General features: G+C 38.5%; 1 protein-coding gene across 1 annotated transcript in view; it reads left to right on the top strand.

The window, feature by feature from the left end:
• EFHC2 (EF-hand domain containing 2) overlaps positions 1-21,492 on the top strand; it is a 231,943-nt gene that overhangs the window by 40,821 nt on the left and 169,630 nt on the right. Inside the window, exon 2 of the mRNA XM_045860517.1 lies at positions 12,005-12,155. Within this exon, the coding sequence (XP_045716473.1) occupies positions 12,005-12,155 (151 nt within the window). The remainder of the gene's footprint in view (positions 1-12,004; positions 12,156-21,492) is intronic.

The raw sequence follows: 21,492 nt of genomic DNA, 5'->3' as shown, positions 1-21,492 counted from the left end.
GGCAAGGCTTCTTTTTTTCTTGATGAGTCTGCTTAAAGGCTTGTCAATTTTGTTTATCTTTTCAAAGAACCAGCTCTTGGATTAATTGATCCTTAAAACTGTGCTTTTAGTCTCTATGTCATTTAATTCTGCTCAGATCTTGGTTATTTTCTTCCTTCTACTTGCTCTGGCCTGTTCGTTGTTGCTCCTCGAGTTCTTGTAGACGTAGGGTAGGTTTTTGTTTGTAATATTTCTATCTTTTTCTGGGTATGCCTGTATTACTATGAACTTCCCTCTCAGGACTGACTGCCTTGCCTGTGTCCCATCAGTTTTAGGTTGTTGTGAGTTCATTCTCATTTGTTTCCAGAAACCTTTTGATTTCTTTCCTAATTTCATTCTTAACCCATTCATTGTTTAATAGTATGCTATTTAATCTCCATGATTTTGAGTGTTTTGGGTTTTTTTCCTTGGGGTTGGTTTCTAGCTTCAGTCCCTTGTGATCCGAGAAAATGCTTGGTATGATTTCAATTTTCTTGAAATTGTTGAGGCTTATTTTGTGTCCTATCATGTGGTCTATCATTGAAAATGTTCTGTGTACATTTGTAAAGAATGTGTATTTAATCTTCTTTGGGATGGAGGGCTCTGTATATATCAGTTAAGTCCATTTCATCTAGGGCATTGTTCAATGCCACAATATCTTTGTTGATATTTTGTTTGGAAGATCTGTCCATTTTTGACAGTGGGGTGTTAAAATCCCCCACTATAATTGTGTTGCTGTCAATATGTTTCTTGAAGTCCTGTAAGATTTTCTTTATGTATTTGGGTGCTCCTATGTTGGGTGCATGTATATTTACAATATTTATGTCTTCTTGGTGGATTCTTCCCTTGAGTATTATGAAGTGACCTTCTGGGTCTCTCTTTATGGCCCTTTTTTGGAAGTCTATTTTGTCTGATATGAGTATTGCTACCCTGGCTTTTTTTTTCCTGTCCATTTGCTTGGAAAATTTGTTTCCAGCCCTTCACCTGTGCAGGTCTTTTTCCTGAGGTGGGTCTCTTTTAGACAGCATGTATGTAGGTCATGTTTTTCTTATCCATTCAGCTATTCTATGTCTTTTGATTGGAGCATTTAATCCATTTACGTTTAAGGTTATTATTGAGAGGTACTTATTCATTGCCATTTATGAACATGTGTTCCTCTCTCTCTCTCTCTCTCTTTTCCTTTCTGTCCTTAAAGCAGTTCCTTTAGCATCTCTTGAAGAGCTGGTTTGGTGGAGGTGTATTTTTTTAGACTTCATTTGTCTGGGGAAGCTTCTTATTTGGCCTTCTATCTTGATTGAGAGCCTTGTTGGGTAAAGTAGCCTTGGTTGCAGACCTCTGGTTCTCATTACTTGGAATATTTCTTGCCATTCTCTCCTGGCTTGAAGTGTTTCTATTGAGAAGTCAGCTATGAGCCTTATTGCGGCTCCTTTGTATGTTACTTCCTGTTTCTCCCTTGCTGCCTTTAATATGCTCTCTTTGTCTTGAAATTTTGCCATTTTAATTATGATGTGTCTTAAGGTGGGCCTCTTTGGGTTCCTCTTGATTGGAACTCTGTGTTTTCTGGATTTGTGTGACATTTTCTCTCATCAAATTATGGAAGTTTTCCATCATTACTTTTTCAAATAGGTTTTCTAGCCTTTGCTCTTCTTCTTCTCCTTCTGGTATCCCTATTATACAGATTTTATTACATTTCATATTGTCTTGCAGTTCTCTTAATCCCTCTTCATTGTTTCTGAGCCTCTTTTCCTTTTCTTGCTCTCTCTGTGTGTTTTCTTTTTTACTTTGTCCTCCAATTCGCTAATCTGGTCTTCTACTTCATCGGTCCTGTTTTTTATTCCTTTTACTATGTTCTTCAGTTCAGAAATTGTATTCTTCATTTCCTCTTGGCCCTTGTTGATAGTTTCTATTCCTTTTTCATGTTGATGTAGTTTTCAGTGAGATCGTTGTAGCTTCCCTGTAGTTTCTGGTGGCTCATTGTGAGTTCATTGAGCTTGCTGATAATCATTGTTTTGAACTCAATATCTGATAGTTGAGTTTCCTCTATTTTGCTTATCATTCTTTCTGAGGATTTCTCCTTTCCCTTCATTTGGGGATTGTTTCTTTGTCTTTTCATTGTTCATGAGACTCGTCTTGTGAGCCCCTGTTTCTTAAATTGAGATCTTCTGGTTCCCTGTGGTTATGGTGTGAACTTCTGTGGTAGAATACCTGTGAGATTCAGTGGTGCAGTCTCCTTCATGTATCCTGGTGTTCACAGCTTCCGCCTACTCTTTTTTGTGATTAGTTGAAGGAGTAAGGCAAAATGGTTTAAGACAGGAAATCAGTATTCTGTGATAGTCACAGTAGCAGACAGTAGAGAAGAGATGGGACATTCTTTGGCTACATATAGTGTTAACTGTGATCTTTCACCCCACTAGCCACATTTTAGAAAGGATGGAAGGAAGATAAGACTCTTATTGGGGAGGAAAGAATTGTTTGTTGGATCTAGAAAGCTGTGGCCATGGCTGGCGTAGCTCAGTGGATTGAGCGCGGGCTGGGAACCAAAGTGTCCCAGGTTCGATTCCCAGCCAGGGTACATGCCTGGGTTGCAGGCCATAACCCCAGCAACCACACATTGATGTTTCTCTCTCTCTCTCTCTCTCTCTCTCTCTCTCTCCCTCCCTCCCTTCCTTCTCTAAAAATAAGTAAATAAAATCTTAAAAAAAAAGAAAGCTGTGAGGCTGTGGGAGGTCAGATTCTGAGGTAGGGTGGGAATAAAGAATAGTAAATAGGAGTAGTGTGTAAAAGAACAGAGACAACCCCCACAATAATAGAGTTCAGGTGATTCCAAAGTGGGCTGAGATCTGGGAGGGGTGTTGTGTAGTATTTACAACTGTATTAACTAGGTCTTATTTACAGTTATATTAAAGCAACAATCATGTGGCAGAATCTATGAGATCTAGATAACAAGAATAAGGAGTATAGAACCTTGAGAGATGTACTAATGGAACACAAATGAAGGACAATAAATTATCAACATACTGTGAATGAGATAACAGGGGGAACCTATCAAATGACAGTATAACCAGCCAAGCAGCGAAGATTACAAAGAAAGAAAAAGAATACCAAAATACTATTAAAATAAATAATGTCAGAATAGTGAGAAAAAGATAATACAAATTTACGGTGACTGGCAGGCTTTAAAAAAGGGAAAAAAAGCAGAGGATGGAATGCAGGACAGATAAATTTGGAGTGGAAGGAATAACACTAGGATTAAAGGAAGAGAAACATAAGTAATTGAGAGATATAAAAATAATAAGAGTTAAAAAATAAAAAGTCACTTAAAAAACAAGATAAAATCAAACAATCAAACAACATCAGCAGTCAAACAAGCAAACAAACAAAAAACCCTTTTTTTGGTTTCTAACTGGTCAAACCGGTTTTTCTGGTCTTGCTGGCTTCAGCAGGCTGAGGAGCTTTTGGAATGCTTTTCACTCTTTCCAGTCAGAACTCAGTCAGTCTCTCACATAGTGTCAGGAAGGCTAGCAGCAGGCTCTCCCCAGAGCTGACCTGATGCCTTCCCACAGGACCCTGGGTGTGGGTATGGGTGCTCCCAAGCACGCTTTCCAGAGCTCACTGCTGTGGTCTCCCAGGCTCCAGGGCCCCGCAGAGTGCCTGCATCTTTTCTGGGTTCATGGTGTAAGCTCCGGGGATCGAAAGGGGTCCCGCCCTTCTCCCAGTTTCCCCACTGCGGGCTCCAGGAACCCGCAAATCACTGCATCTTTTCCAGGTTCACAATGTGAGAGTTGGAATCCCGAAGGGGCAAAGGGGCGTATGCTCTCCCGAGTTCACTGCCGCAGGCTCCAGAAACCCTGAGAACACCCATGCCCTTTTCTCATTCAGGGCTGTGGGGTCTGGGTCTTCCACAGAACCACACTCTCACCAGTTTGGGGGCGCAAGCACATGGCCAGGCAACCCTTGGTCGCGCAGGCTGGGGGCACTCACCCTTCCCAGGGCTATGCATGGGTGCTCACAGCCCCTGTGTGACTGTCTCCCAGTCTCACTCCCCTCTCTGTGCCTTCAAGCAACAAGGCCTCCCATGGTGCTGCTCAATCCTTGTTGTCCAGGGAGGGAGCGATGACTCTGCTCTCCTGGGTGCCCTAAGGCAGACCCAGGAGCACTGGGCCTGGGGGCTGCAAACTCCCTGGTCCCTCAGCTGATCCCTGGGTCTTTATTATCCTGAAGCAGTCTCCTTAGTGTCTGGTTTTTCAATGTCTGCTATAATTTTTGATGTCCTGTTTTCATAAATGTTGCGATATCCTAGGCCCCTTGCTCTGTTCCTCCTCAGATCGCGAGTTTCTCTCCCCTGCACAGAGGAAGGGGATTATGCTCCCTCCAACAAAGCCACCATCTTCTCAACCCCTTAATTTGTAAATATCTTTACATCTACGAGGGAAATGCTGCTTTTTGTGTATTTATGTGGTTTGTAACCATTATGGACTATTGAATTCTGTTTTCTTGTATTTTAGTTAGAATTGTTGCTCTATAAATCTTAAGTAGTGAAATTGCTCTAAAGCAGTAGTTTTCCACCTTGGCTTATACATTGTAATCACCTGGGGAACTTTAAAAATCACTGATGCCTGGGCCCACTCTGAGATATTCTGATTTCGTTGTCTGTGTGTGTGCTTGTGTACATGTTTGTGTCTGTGTGTCTGTTCCAAGCATCAGTTTAAAAAGCTCTCCAAGTGACTCCAATGTGCATCCAGGGTGAGAATTACTGCTCCACAGTTCACGTTTTTCTTATGATAAGTCTATAAAGCATCATAATTCACCTTTGTGGCCTTTCATCATTTTTGGTATCCTGAGGAAGTTACATGAGTATAATATTGTGGTAATTTTCTGTGTTTTTTTGAACATTTGAAAGAATCCGTTAGTGAATCATCTTAGTTGTAGCCTTTGCCAGGGCAATATTTTTGGTAATTTTTTCACTTATCTGGTTACTAGTTTATTCATGTGTTTTTTAAAGTATATTTTATTGATTATACTATTACAGTTGTTCCACTTTTTTCCTCTTCTTTATCCTCCTCTGCTGGTAGGTACCCCCTCTCCCTCCAGCATTCCCCCCTTAGTTCATGTCCATGGGCTGTACATATATATAAGTTCTTTGGCTTCTACATTTCCTATACTATTCTTAACCTCCCCCTGTTTTCTACCTACCAATTATGCTTCTTATTTCCTGTACCTTTTCCCCTTTTCTCCCCCTTTCACCTCTCCGCTGATAACCCTCCATTTGATCTACATTCCTGTTCAGTTATTTGCTTGGTTTTTTTTTTGCATTCAGTTATTGATAGCTGTGAATTTGTTGTCATTTTACTGTTCATACTTTTGATCTTTTTCTTAGATAGGTCCCTTTAACATTTCATATAAGGGCTTGGTGATGATGAACTCCTTTAACTTGACCTTATCTGAAAATCACTTTATCTGCCCTTCCATTCTAAATGAAAGCTTTGCTGGCTAGAGTCATCTTGCATGTAGGTCCTTGCCTTTCATGACTTTGAATACTGTGCCATGTATAAGGCATGCATTTTTGCCCAACTTTTTGAGGGAAAAATAAGGATGTGCATTATACATGGGTAATACAGTACTAATTGTGTACCTATATAAACATTTTAAATTCTTTTATTTATGCTTATATGCTAAAAGTGTAACCCTAGAAAGCAATAACAATATCTGTATGCAAAATAATACCCAGGAATATGATAATAAGTTTTTTTAAGTATAAATAAGTAACAAGTGAGTTAAAAATTAAAATGAAAGATTTTTTTTCCTGAAAGTTTGGGCCAAAAATGTGGGTGTGCACTATACATGGGAATGCATTATATATAGCAAAAGATGGTACTACTTTCCAGCCCCTTCTTGTACATCTTTAAATTTTATTAGGTTCAGTACTTTTTGTGTTTTTAAACTTATTTTCAGCACAGTAATTGTGTAAAACAAAATTCATTTTATACTGTAAAAAAGAAAAGAAAGCATTTATTTGGACAAAAAGAGCTGAAGCCTGGGAGACACACATTTACATAGCAACCTGATTTGTGTTCCACTGAGACAAAGGGGAGGCTACCTTTTATAGTGAAAATTGCTGCCTTTTATAGAGAAAATTCCCATCCAAGTTTCCAATTTGATCTGTTTTATGCAAGTTGGGGCAGGTCTCAGTCCATTGTTCGAAAGATGAAACCAGGAACTTCTTTGCAGTGGTTGACTCAGAGGGTGTAAGCATGCAGGGGCATAGTACAGGAGGCTGAAATCTCAGTCTGTATCTTTTCCTGAAATGCAGAATGCACCAGAGGCCCCTGTCAGCAATGGCTGCTAGACTCTGGTTATGAATTTGGTTCCAGTTAACCAAGAGAAGTCCATTTTGAGAGACATACAGTGCTTGGCAAAAGTAGGCTTACAGTTGTGAGTACATGAAACAGAATTCTTGTATTATTATTTATTAATTATTGTATTATTTTCCATATTAACAACTGTAAACCTACTTTTGCCCCACCCTGTATTTCATCTTGGGATTCACAATTATTGATTAGGAGTGACAATTTTTATTTATAGCTATGAGATACATTTAGAGTTGTATTAGTTTGTGATCAATTACTATAACTTGCATAATTTCTGTATTTTAAATTTATTAGAGTTTTTAAAAAGTAGCCTACATAGGGGAGGAAAATATTTTTCCCTTTACTCTTTTTTTTCCAAAGATTTTATTTATTTATTTTTTAGGGAGGGAGGGAAGGGGAGGGGAGAGAGAGAGAGAGAGAGAGAGAGAGAGAGAGGGAGGGAGGGAGAGAGAGAGACATCAATGTGTGGTTGCTGGGGGTTATGGCCTGCAACCCAGGAATGTACCCTGGCTGGGAATCGAACCTGGGACACTTTGGTTCCTAGCCCGTGCTAAATCCACTGAGCTATGCCAGCCAGGGCTTTCCCTTTACTCTTTTAGGTTCTTAGCTGAGGTACCCTTGTAATAAAGGACAGATTAAAAAGGAAAAAAAAACCACATTCAATAACAATGTATGTCACCTGTATACATGGGAGAGACTTAGGAAAACTGAGTAATTCCCAGAAATGGTACAAACCAACACTTTAAATGTCATCTCTAGCTAAAGACAGAAGATGTGGTAGGAAGGGGAAGGCTAATTATGGGAGGTTATCAGAAAAGGTACAGTAAACAAGGGTATGGTTGTTACATAGATTTAAGTCCTAGCCTCTGCATTGATAAGAGTTTCTAAAGACTTAGAGTCATCCTTCTCTTCCTGGTACAGAGAGGAGGACAACCTTACAAATGGAGATTTCCCTTATAAATATGATTGTCTCTTACAAAAGGGTAATTTTTACTCAGTTGTCACAGTTTCTCCTGTGTCTGCAGTTTCTTAAAAATAACTAGCCGAAAATAATTCTTGTTATTCTATGCCAAATAGGCATATTTAGAGATGACAGATTCTGCTCCCCTTCACTTTCATCATGGAGTTCTGTAGCCTTGTATTATCAAGGCAATTAAATTGACTTAAGACAGATTAACAGGAGGAAAACAAATTTTGTAAACATAAGAACCCCATAGAAATATGAGACTTCCTGGCAGTCAGGTAATTGAGGCTTGTATCCACTCTGAGCTAAGGAAGAGGAACTAGGACTCTGGGGCCTCAAAGAGGAGTAGGACAATTCACAGGAAATTGGGAAGAGTCAGTGTTTGGTAAACAAATGTTGGCCATACCGTGCAGATAAGTCATTGTGATATAAAGTTTTCTGTGATAATAGCTCTCTTCCTGGTACAGGGCCCCTATCTAAATTCTTTTAGGTAGTTAAGGGGAAGGTAAAAAGTTGTTTCTGAGTCTGTTTGGCCCCTATTAATCTTCATGTGAAAATAATCCACATGCTAAAGTGGTACATTCTGGGTGAGGGGATATATTCTGTTGTCCCTTACAATGTTTACTGAAAGCTCCATAAAACCCCAGCTCTATTGTCCTTTTAGGTAGTCCAGAAACATCTTTTTACCTCCTACTGTTGTTTTTAATTGAAATATAATTCATATACCATAAAATTGACCATTTTAATGTGTCCAACACAGTATGGTGTCCAATATATTTTTTTATAATTTAAGTAAAATTTACATAATATAAATAAATCATTAGTCACTTTAAAGTGTGCAATTCAGTGGCATCTAGTATATCCACAGTGTTGTACAATCATTACCTTTTTCTAGTTCCAAGACATTTCCATCACCCTAGAAGGAAACCCAGTATCCATTCAATAACATTGTACGAGAAATGTGCATTCAACAGAAATATGAAAACATTCTAGCTGGGTTTATTTATTTTTAAAAATATATTTTATTGATTATGCTAATATAGTTGTCTCATTCCCCATCCCCCTTTATTCCCCTCCTCCCTTCACATCCTCTCCCACCTGCATCTCCCCACTCCTTTAGTTGTCCATGGGTTGTACATATAAGTTCTTTGGCTTTTATATTTTCTATATTAACCTTAACCTCCCCCTGTCAATTTTGTACCTACCATTTATGCTACTTATTCTCTGTTCTTTTTCCCCCTTTCTCTCCCTCCCCCTCTCACACTGGTAACCCTTCATGTGATCTCCATTTCTGTGATTCCGTTCCTGTTCTATTTGTTTGCTTAGTGTTTTTTGTTGTTGTTGTTGTTGTTGTTGTTGTTGTTGTTTTTTAGGTTCAGTTGTCCATAGCCGTGAGTTTGTTGTCATTTTACTGTTCACATTTTTTTATCTTCTTTTTCTTAGATAAGTACCTTTAACATTTCATGTAATAGGGGTGTGGTAATGATGAACTCCTTGAACTTGATCTTATCTGGGAAGCACATTATCTGCCCTTCCATTCTGAATGATAGCTTTGCTGGATAGAGTCATCTTGGATGTAGGCCCTTGCCTTTCATGACTTGGAATACTTCTTTCTAACCCTTTCTTGCCTACAAGGTTTCTTTTGAGAAATCAGCTGACAGTCTTATAGGAACTCCTTTGTAGGTAACTGTCTCCTTTTTTCTTGCTGCTTTTAAGATTCTCCCCCTTTTCTTTACTCTTGGGTAATATAAGTATGATGTGCTTTGGTGTGTGCTTCTTTGGATCCAACTTCTTTGGGACTCTCTAAGCTTCCTGGACTTCCTGGAAGTCTATTGACTTTGCCAGGTTGAGGAAGTTTTCCTTCATTATTTTTTCAAACAAGGTTTCAATTTCTTGCTCTTCCTCTTCTCCTTCTCACACCCTGAGGATTTGGATATTGGGACATTTCAAGTTGTCCTAGAGGTTCTTAAACCTCTCCTCATTTTTTGAATTCTTGTTTCTTCTTTCTGTTCTGGTTGAATGTTTCTTTCTTCCTTGTGCTCCAAATTGTTGATCTGAGTTCTGTTTTCCTTCCTGTCACTGTTGGTTCCCTGTGCATTTTCCTTTATTTCACTTCTCACAGCCTTCACTTTTTCCTCTGTTTTGCAACCATACTCAACTAGTCCTGTGAGAATCCTGATTACAGTGTTTGAACTATGCATGTGTTAGGTTGGCTATCTCTTCATCACTTAGGTATATTTTTTCTGGAGCTTAAAAAATTTTTAATGTATTTTATTGATTATGCTATTATAGTTGTCCTGTTCCCCCCTTTATTCCTCTCCACCCTGCACATCCCCTCCCACCCACATTCCCTTCCCCCTTTGGTTCATGTCCATAGGTCATACATATAAGTTTTAGGCTTCTGTATTTCCTATATTATTCTTAACTTACCCTTGTCTATTTTCTACCTACCATTTGTTACCTATTCCCTGTACCTTTTCTCCCTCTTTTGAAGCTTTGATCTGTTCTTTCATTTGGGCTATATATTTTTTTGTTGTGACTCTCCTGTCATGTAGTAAGGGGCAGAGCCTTAGGTATTCAACAGGGCAGGCAACCCACGGAGCTTCTGTGTTGTTATACTGTATGTAGGGGAGGGGTCAGAGAGGGAACAATGCTACTTCTTCAACTCTCTGTCAGCTTTAAATCACTTCTACCACTACCCACAAGCAAATTGGGACCTTCTGGTGCTGATTCCCAGGTGGGTGGGTTTGTGTACATTCTAGGACCTTGTGGGTCTCTCCAATTAACTGTCCTGTGAAGCCAGGAGTTTCTTCAGCCACCTTAACGCCCACAGTATTTTTCAGGCAGAGGTTTTGAGGCTTTATTTACCCATAGTAGAACCCTGGGTTGGTGGTCTATCTTGCTCTTCAGTTGTTCCTCCTGGTTTATCTGCACACAAATGTGGGACAGCTACTCCGCTTACTGCTGCTTGCCCATCCCAGTCCTCCAGCCACTGCTTTGCCACAAGTCCTCTCTGCTCAGCCGCCCATCTCCATCCCTTCTACCAGTCTGGATGAATGTTTCTTTAACTCCTTGATTGTCAAACTTCCATACAGTTCGATGTTCTGCCAGTTCTGGTTGTTTTTTGTTTTTAAATTTGTTGTTTTCCTTCTTTTGGTTGTGTGAGGAGGCAAAGTAGCCAGAAGACTAGAGTGGGTTTAGCTAACTCTTAAATAGAATCAGGCAAGATGAATTTTCCAAGAAAGAAGCTGAACATAGGACCACTTTGGAATGAAGCCAAAGTTACCATTTTGAAGGGTATGAATCTTTGAGCTTACTAGATTTTTAGAACCTGATCTGGTAAAGACAGTGTCTGGTCAATAGTTGTAACCAATTCATTCAGTTTGAATACAATCATTTTACTAAAACTCATGTTTATAATCCTTTATGGTAATTAGCAAAGTTTCATATCTTCATCAGAGATTAATTACTGAGGCATTTTGTCAGCTCCTTCTAAAGAGCGGGCTTCTGATAGGAACTTGCTCAACACTTCCAGAGAATATTCCTAATTAGGATAACTGCCCACCCCAAACTGACTCAATTATATATATCATGTTGTCCATGTTGAATTACCCTGCTCTTATATCATATGTACAATTAAATTTTGCAACTTTAATTATAAAAATTGATAAAAATGAGAGCAAAGGGAATATTAAAATGGAGCTTTCAAGGAGCCTGTGCCTCAGGTCAGGCTTGAAATGGTAGCCTAAATCTGCTGTTCCCTTAGTTGTTTTCAATTACCATGTCCTTCTCAGTGTGTGAGCATGCCACCATATTGTTGGTTATTTCAATGGTTAAAGATACATTTTTTTCATACAACATGACACCTAAGCCTAAAGAAGCTATTTCAAATGATATTCAATAAAGAGACAATTCTTTGGTTGAGAATGGGAGCAAAATGGGCTGTGTTGTATTACTGAAAGTCACAGTTTTCCAAAGTGGTTAAGGAGTTTTCAAGGATACTTTTGACTATATCTGATTTTTACTAACTACTTTAGAATTTACCTCTCTTACCTAAGTACCCCACACAAATATACATGCAATGTAAGATGAAACTGGGTCTAACATTGAGCTGAGCTTTTTGAAGTTCCTGAAGAAGTGTATAGTGGCTCTTGGTGCATTGGAAGAATTTCAGATCTGCCTGTTTGAATTACTCATAAGGCAAGCAATCAGCAGGACCAGAAGTCAGGATAATTTTATACTAGAACTAAGATAGTTTGGTGTTATTTTTAAGGGGGAAAATGACCAAACTTAACATTCATGTTATGAGAATGAATATTATTTTGTCTATAACACATACACATAGAATAGAATCCCCTTGTGAAATTCCAAAGAGAGATGCTACTTCAATTTATGGTAGAGCTGAATGATGGATTTACTGCTTGAATATCATTTCCTCATTATAATCAGATGGTGAAGAAAATATAAAATAATATTTATATACTGAAGCATTGTTTGTGTATTCATTCTCACAGCTGATGTGTAGATTGTCTTCTTTCAAAATCTCCTTAACTTTTTTCTTTACAGTAACAAAAAGTGTACAGGCAATAGCCTTATTGATTTCAAATTTGCTGATTTTTTAATATTTCCTAATTTCTAATTATGATTCCAACAGATATTATCTTTTGATGCCTATGTAGAAGATGAAGTACATGATAAAAGACAAGAAAACTATAGAATAAGATACCATAAAATTTTGTTCTACCCTGAAGATGACACAATTCAAGTATATGAGCCACCAGTGAAAAATAGTGGACTGCCTCAAGGTATGGATTTAAAGCAGATTTATAGTTCTTTCACTTCTAACTTCTGCCTTTATACTATCTTTCTCTGACTTTTTGTAAAGAACCCATGCTGCTGCTCAGGTGTCTAACTTGTTGGAAGTGGTAATATAAATATGCTGCTAGCTTGTAGTTATTGATAGTGACTTACTAGGTTTCTACCCTCCTACCTCAACATTGGCCATTTTTCCCACTCTTCTGTGACATACTGTGACATACTTGTATCCTTTCAGGTGCTGCCCTAGTATGAGAAAACTCCTACTTCTTTGACTTTTTTTCTGTAAATGTTTTGGTTTTTTGGTTATGACCACATTACTTTCTTCACAACACTATCAAGAGAAGAGAGAAGACTGTTCTCTACTGCCACTTCCAGATTGGTATTCACTCTTTTCTTGAATTTACTGGCATTTACTTAAACCACCTTCTCCTCATCCTCATCCCTGTTAAGTGTAGACTTTGATGGTACTTCAACAGAGGATCATTTTTCCTTCACCACGTGTATGCCAGTCATCTTTATTCATACTCCCCTTTTGGGTAGATAAGAGTTAACTCTGTGATGTTGCCACCAGAGCAGCTAAGATTGCATTATTAGAAGCATAGTGACAGATTTCCTCTGTTTGTGCTATTAGTCCTTCATGTAGGATGATGCTAAGTTCTTTATGCCTTCGGGGGGTAGCAACCATGATGGTGAAAGAACTGAAAATTTGTCATGTGTAAGGGAAAAGAGTGAAAAGGAAAATCTGTACAGGAAAAACTGAGGTGTGCCTGATAAATGTCTTTAGGAATCTACAGGGATGTCATATGGAAAGGGGTGACCTAATTTTCTGTATCCTCAAGGACAAGACCTAGTAGATTAGAATTCAAGTCAGTAACAGGAATAATTTTCTGGAAGAAAGCCACCAAAAGTTGTAGTAGATGGCTCTGGATGAGCATGGTCAGGGTTGGGTGGAAGACAGGGGAATCACATGTTTGTTTGGTCATTGGAATAGATGGATGGCCTTGGGGACAGGTCAGAGGTTGTTTTTCATTGACAGTTTAATAGAGGTGTAGGAAGGGAATCATATATTTGTTTGGTGTTTTATGTAGATGACCTCCTAGGACCCTTTTGGTTCCCGACAAGCCATGATTTTGGGGTACATTATTTCCTCTTTGTCTTTTGGAGTATTGCCATTTCAAATATTTTAGGCTCCAAAATTGCCTTCTCTGACTATAGTCTCTATTTACTTTCCATATTGTTTACTTCCACCATCTTTGTTCTTCATTCTCCTAGCAAAACATATCTTGAATCTGTTCATATCTTCCTATCTCCTTTGATACCATTCTAACCCAGGCTACCCTCGTTTCTTGACTAGAGTAATGGAATAGCTTCCTAATAGGTCTCTCTGCTTCCATTACTACTAGTCCTACAATCTTTTCTCTCTGCAGCAGCCGGAATGTAGTGTGGGATATTACCTTGGTTCAGTGGTAGCCTCCAAGAAGCATGCATGCAGGCTTTCCCAGAGACCACAGAACAGAAGCCTCATAGGCCAAATTAAAATGCATCAGTTATATGATGCATTAAAATAATTTCAAATATGTAGCAAGATGCAAGGGAAAAGAGATGAGGTAGATTCACACACTTAGGACAGGGTAAAAGTGGATAGAATGACCACCTTGCTTAAATCTTAGGGTAAGCAATGGTCCTGTCTGTGTTGCATCAGCTCCTCCTGCTAATAGTGTGGTTTAAAGACCAGAGTAGAAGTTCAAGGAGGACCATAGACAGAAAGGACCTTGGGCTAAGGGCACACACACTATCAGAGAAATGCAGGGACAAGTAGGTCTGGCCACAGCTGCTGCTCACCAATAAGCCTGCAGAATAATATAGGCTTTGTTTGTGTTTCTTGGGTAAAGGACACATGGTTACTGAATGGGTGTCACCAATGGATGAGTGGCTGAATTAAGGCCTCATGAATATTGAATACTTATGAATATTTACTACCTCATGTAGATCAGTGCGTCATGAATATTTAGAGCCCAGGTGCCTCATGTATTTTTAATATATACTAAAAACTAATTGTCTCTTAGTCCTTCCATCCCTTTCTTTCTATGTTTAACATGTACATGCTATCCTTATTATCTACTCATCATTATTTAACACATTTTATTATTTTCTGCCTATGTGTAATAAACTGAGGATTGAAGTTTTTCTTAGAGTATGGCTTCCTTGTGTCTGGATGATGAACTGGGAGCCAGTCAGCATTGCCAACCTATACTGCCAGGCACTGTACTGAGTTTTTGAGAAAATGGACAAAAGGAATAAGGCCCATTATACTCCTACTTTGTGGAGCTTATGGGCAAGCAGGTTAGAGAGGAAAGGGAACAAGGTGACTAGTCTAAGAGTTTTGCAGTTGTTTAGGTTAGACATGCTATCTGTCCAAACCAGGACATTGATGGTAGAAATAGAAAATAGGGGAAAGATTTTAGAGACATTTGGATGGCAGAGTTGATAGGCCTTGATCAGTGATTAAATACAAAGAGTAACTTCTGACAAAGATGGAGGCATAGGTAGATACACTGTGCCTCCTCGCACAACCAAAAGAAGGAAAACAACAAGTTTAAAAATAGTAAATAACCAAAACTGCCAGAAAATTGAAGAACTGTATGGAAGTCCAACAACCAAGGAGTTAAAGAAGAAACATTCATCCAGACTTGTAGGAGGAGCAGAGATGGGAAGCTGGGCAGAGAGGACTTGTGGCAAGGCAGTGGCTGGAGGAGTGGGGTGAGCAGTCCTACATTTGCATGTGGATGAACCAAGAGGGACAAATGGGGAGAGAGACGGACCAAGCAACCCAGGGTTTCATTGTGGGGAACTAAAGCCTCAAAACCTCTGACTGAAAAATCTGTGGGGCTTCAGGCAGTGGGAAAAACTCCCAGCCTCACAGGAGAGTTTGTTGGAGAGACCCACAGGGTCCTGGAATGTACACAAACCCACCCATCCAGGAATCAGTACCAGAAATGCACAATTTGCTTGTGGGTAGTGGCGGAAGTGACTGAAAGCCAATAGCTGAACAAGTGGCATTGTTCCCTCTCTGACCCCTCACCCACATACAGTTTAACAACATAGCAGCTCTGTGGGTTGCCTGCCCTCTTGAATACCTAAGGCTCTGCCCCTTACTATGTGACAGGCAAGCTGAGACAAAAAAAATGGCCCAAATGAGAGAACAGATCAAAGCTCCAGAAAAAATACAACTGAGCAATGAAGAGATAGCCAACCTATCAGATTCACAGTTCAAAACACTGGTAATCAGGATGCTCACAGAATTGGTTGAGTATGGCCACAAAATAGAGGAAAAAGTGAAGACTATGAAAAGCAAAATAAAGGAAAATGTACAGGGAACCAACAGTGACAGGAAGGAAACCGGGACTCAAATCAATGGTTTGAAGCAGAAGAAAGAAAGAAACATTCATCCAGAACAGAAAGAAGAAACAAGAATTCAAAAAAATGAGGAGAGGCTTAGGAACCCCTAGGACAACTTGAAATGTTCCAACATCCAAATCCTAAGGGTGTGAGAAGGAGAAGAGGAAGTTGTTGGAACTTGTTTTCAAACAAGAAATTAAAACCTTGTTTGAAAAAATAATGAAGGAAAACTTCCTCAACCTGGCAAAGTCAATAGACTTCCAGGAAGTCCAGGAAGCTTAGAGAGTCCCAAAGAAGTTGGATCCAAAGAAGCACACACCAAAGCACATCATACTTACATTACCCAAGAGTAAAGAAAAGGGGAGAATCTTAAAAGCAGCAAGAAAAAAGGAGACAGTTACCTACAAAGGAGTTCCTATAAGACTGTCAGCTGATTTCTCAAAAGAAACCTTGTAGGCAAGAAAGGGTTAGAAAGAAGTATTCCAAGTCATGAAAGGCAAGGACCTATATCCAAGATGACTCTATCCAGCAACACTATCATTTAGAATGTACTTAAGAATGGGATAGAAAATGTTGAAGCCAAAGAAAATAAGTATATGACCCATGGATATGAACTAAGGCGGGGAATGGGGATGGGAGTGGTGTGAAGGATGGAGCGGAACAAAGGGAGGAAAATGGGACAACTGTAATAGCATAATCAATAAAATGTATTTAAAAAGTAAATATGGAGAGTGAGGAAGGTGAATATCTAAAGTGCCTACTTTATCGTTATCTTATTTAATCTCTTAATAGCCATCTAGAGTAGGTCATTGTCAGCTTTTCAGGAAAGGAAATAGGCTCAGAGAGGTAACTTGCTGTATCTGAGTCTTAACTGATTGCCTTAGAGCTCACTGTGTGATTGATGCATTAATAAAGCCCAGAAGCATGGAACAAGGAGCAGCATTGGGTTTAGAGCTGAGGTGTGTTTGTTAGGGTCATGAAGCTTTGGAAATTGTGTTGGGATATTTGTACGGTGAAGCCTACCAGGCAGGTTGAACCTTGTATGTTTTCAGGAAAAAAAATCAAGACTAAAGGCATGGACTGAGAATTAGGGGTGTCCAGATCATGAACCAAATCAGGCTTATTGTATCATGTTAGAACAGAGCTGCTGTTGAGGTGGTATAAAGAGGAAGAAGATTAGATTTAGTGTCTGTGTTTGGTTTTACTAGTGGAGGGAGAAGGTGAGAATTAGTTTGAGGTGGTGCTATGTGCTGTCCTCATTATTCTTTTTGTTTTGACCGATACACTCTCTACTCCCTGGTCTTTTTGTTTGGAGAACTTATGACTTAATGGTAAATCTTTTAGGAAATATGAAAATGCCTTGATATTTAAAAAGAGTTTTCATAAACTTTTAAGGTTGAAAGTGTGACATTTTATTTTGTAAAGGGACAAGAGGTCTTTAGGCTCTTTAGAGTCATTTTTAACATGCATAAGGCAGTTTTCAAAGATTTAAAATAATGTATTAGGAAATATTTGAAGGATTGTTTCAGAAAAGAAAGAAAGTTTATAATTTTTAATTCCTATGAACATCTATTTTACCTAAGTGTATGTATTAGTTAAGTGGTAGTATTGCTTTAGCAATTTTTTTTCTCATAAGTTTACACTTAAATGCTTACTCTGATATTCTCTAACTAAGCTTTACTTATGTTTTAATTACCTTTACCACATGACACCAAATTTATACAAATGATGGGCTGGAGGTCTGGGACATCCCAAGCCTGCATTAGTGACTTGCATTGTAATTATTCCAGTGAGTTTTCATTTTATTTAGCTATCCAAGAAGAGAAATGAAATACAAGATCCTTTATGAGGATATTGGAAAGGTTTCATTAAGAGTTTTCAATTCTCTCAACTCCTGATTTCAAATCTCATATAGGCAGATTCCAAAGACAAATTGAAGATAGTTGTGATGATTTGTTTGAAAATAATTTTTATGTAAATAGTAGGGAGTGTTATTCATAAACACTCAGGAAAAAAGCCCTGAGTAACAGACAATTTTAAAGTCTTTTATGAAAATTTCAGAAGTTCTGACTGGCCCATTCTTATCAGGTTATTTCCATGAGTAAAGACACAGCTCAAGTAATCCATACAGAATGTATAGTAATGATGATATGGAATGAGACTGTATTTATCAACAGAGTGGAGATACTTGATAGGCTCTAGCAAGTTCTGTGGGAGGCAAACATGAATAACCATCCTATCATCAAACTTTGTTTTGTGAGAAACCAGTCTCTTGAAATTTTTAATATGATTTTTATTAAGGAAGGCCTACTTGGACAGAGGTCACCCTGGAAAATCAGTTAATACCTTCTTTAGGCTTTTCTAAATTAAATAATTGGGGAAAAGAAAACAAACTTAATGAATCAGTGGCTCAGACCTGGGATGGGGTAGGTAGTCTTTCTTTCAGTTGTGTCTTGAGTGTCCTTGGACTGCTTTCCATGTGCCTGTGGGCCCAGCGAAGGGGCTAGGGGTCATATTTAGGTGCTGCACACTGATAGCGTTCCTGTCACTTCCATAGGGTTTCAGTAATTTCCAAATGAACTTGGAGGTCAGATGCACCTGTTTGTTTTTTGTGGAACTGACCATTTAGAAATTAATGCACCTGGATCTAGCTTCCCTTTTAGTTGCCTCTATTATCATGTAACTTTTTTAGGAAGGGGGGAGCTTAGAATAAGCCAGAAACAAAGAGGCATCACTTACCATGGTGCCAAAATAGGCATTCAGTTATATTCAGCTTCTAATCAGAAGTACATATTTTTAATGTTGCCGAATCCTTGCTGATAGAAAGATATAGGTGTGTTATAAGTCAAGTCACTGTTGCACTTCAAGGCTTGCTTTCATTGTAGGACATTATTCTCTTTGTGGTTAGATGTGTGATATTTGTAGAAATTTTTGGAATGTAGTTAAAACAATATTATACCAAGCCAGGAATGTCAGAGGTTAACCCCAGTAGTTTTACTTCCAATTGACTAACAGAAAAATTCTTTGTCAAATACTATCAAGTCCAAACTAATCTATGCTAAAGCAAGGATAATTAGAAATGTGCCATGATATGCTGGTAAGTCTATACCATTTCTCAGTCCAGAGTGATTGTCAGAATCTCCTGGCTCCCCAAGAATTTGTGATTCTGTAGGCCTGGGGTCTAGAACTGTTTTCCATTTGGTTCTTAGTGTATCCTTGCTTAAGAACACTGATCTCCACTAGCAACTTATTTCATCCCCTCAACAGAGTAGTATTTCTTAGATATGTTTTTATATTCTAGGATAATCTACTTTAATCAAGCAAATGTAATCACAGAATAGAAGTCACTCATTCATGTCACTCATGTTGGGCATATACCATATTTAAATACTGCATTTCATAAAGTGGAGGAGGAATGGTGGTAAGGTTGCCAGATGAAATGTACGACGCCCAGTTAAATTTGAATTTGAGATAAGCAATGAAGTTTTTACTGTAACTGTGTCCCAAATATTGCATGCAACATACATTAAAAGTTATTCATTGTCTATCTGGAATTCAAATTTAACTAGGCATTCTGTACTTCGATTTGCTAAATCTGGCAACCCCAGAGGGGAGACACTGGGGAGGTATTGGTCACTGAATTGAGCAGAGTGAAATTTAAGAGTGGAGGTAAATGATATGTGAAGACAGGTGCTTGGTGCATGGTGGCCACTTGATGGATATTTGTTGAAGAAAGGAAGGAAGCAGGGGAGAGAGGAAGGAAAAAAGGAGAGGAAAAGTGATACACAATGCCCATAACACAAGGCAGGCATCATGAATGATACCTGGTCCTTTGAGGGATCAGAGGAGCAAATGCTAGTACCCACTGAGAATAAGGCATTTGACTGGTATCTCAAAGGTTTCTCCAGGTAAAGATGGAAGAGAAGGTACATTAGTAAAAAGGAACCACTTGAGATAAAGAGGTTTAAGTGGTGGGGTAAGGAGTTGGGAGGTGTTTGAGAGCAGATCATAGAGTATGTAAGGAAAACTTGGCAAGAAGGCAGTAATCAAGCAGACATTACAGCACCTAACATGCTATCATTTGGGGCTCACTTAATGGCTGGGAGGGAATGCATAAGATATAATATTTCTTATTATGATCAGAGATGTAGAATTTAATCTTTTTCTTCTTTTGCTAAAAGGCAGGTATCAGACTACCTATATATAAAAAAGTTATTTTTATGAGCCCAAACCCCAAAAATGACATTGTATAAAAATAAAAATAGTCCGGGCACATGCCTGGGTTGCGGGCAAGGTCCCCAGTGGGGGGCACGTGAGAGGCAACTACACATTGATATTTCTCTCTTTCTACTCCCCTTCCCTGTCTCTAAAAGTAAATAAATAAAATCTTTTAAAAAATGAAAAAGATGGAATAGTCATCTTAGTTAAGGAATGATAATGAACACAAGAGGAGGAAAAGATACTCTAAACTGTCTTAGCATTTTTTGTGCTATTTATTTATTTTTAAATTGAGTTTATTGGGCTGACATTGATTAACAAAACCATATAGGCTTCAAATATACAATTCAACAAAACATCATTTGCATACTGCATTGTGTGCCCATTGCCCCAAATAAAGTCTATGTCCCCATTTATCCTCCCTTTGCCCTCTTCCGCCTCCCTCACCCCAATCACCCCTCTTCCCCTCTGGCTATCATCATACACCATACTGTTGTCTGTGTTTATAAGATATATACAGGGTCTGGCACAAATAACTCCACTTTTTATTAAAAAATCTTTTATTACCAAAACATAAACATGTAATGCTGTAACATAACAATATCATATTCAAGCACACTATATGACATTTTAGGTGAAGTATTCAAATTAAAACTATAAATTATTATGCCCATATTATTACCCTACTAACCACACTCAAGCAGGCCTTACTTCTACTGGAATATATATATCTCAATCCCTTCACCTCTTTTTACCCAACCCCCATTCCCTCTTATAGCTGTCAGTCTGTTCTATGTATCTATACTTCTGTTTCCATTTTGTTTATTAAACTGTTTCACTCATTAGATTCCACATATAAGTGAGATCATATGGTAATTGTCTTTCTCTAAGTGGTGTATTTCACTTAGCATAATAATCTCAAAAGTCCATCCATGCTGTTGCAAAAGGTAAGATTTCATTCTTTTTTATGGCTGAGTAGTATTCCATTGTGTAAATGTACCACAGCTTTTTTATCTACTCATCTATACTTGGACACTTGGGCTGTTTCCAGATATTAGCTATTGTAAGTAATGCTACAATGAGCATAAAGGAACATATATTCTTTTGAATTATTGTTTTGGGTTTCTTCGGATGTATTCCCAAAGGTGGAATTGCTGGATCAAAAGGAAGTTCCATAATTTGTAGAGGAAACTCCACACTGTTTTCCACAGTGGCGGCAACAGTCTGCATTTCCACTAACAGTGTACAAGTGTTCCATTTTCTCTTCCTCCTCGCCAACACTTGTGTTGATATATTAATGATAGCTATTCTGACAGGCATGAAGTGATATCTCATTGTGGTTTTAATTTGTATCTGTTTAATAATTAGTGATGTTGAGCATCTTTTTACAAGTCTATTGGCTCTCTGTATGTCCTTTTTAAAGAAGTGTCTGTTCAGATCTTTGCCCATTTTTTAATTGGGTTGTTTTCTTGGTGTGGAGTTGTATAAGTTCTTTATATACTTTGGATATTATCCCCATTTATTAGATGTATTATTGGTGAATATGTTCTCTCTTTCAGTGGGTTTCCTTGCATTTGTTGATGGTATCTTTTGTTGTGAAAAAAATTTTTAGTTGGATGTAGTCCCATTTGTTTAGTTTTTCCTCTGTTTCCCTTGCCTGAAGAGATATATTGGCAAAACTAGGGCTACAAGAGATGTCTGAGTTTT

This window comes from Phyllostomus hastatus, unplaced genomic scaffold (genome assembly GCF_019186645.2).
Source record: "Phyllostomus hastatus isolate PE091 unplaced genomic scaffold, TTU_PhHast_1.1 phas_scaffold_200, whole genome shotgun sequence".
In the NCBI taxonomy this organism is placed as follows: Eukaryota; Metazoa; Chordata; class Mammalia; order Chiroptera; family Phyllostomidae; genus Phyllostomus; species Phyllostomus hastatus.
The sequence above is the reverse complement of the archived record's forward strand: the minus strand, read 5'-3'. Positions and strand labels throughout refer to the sequence as shown.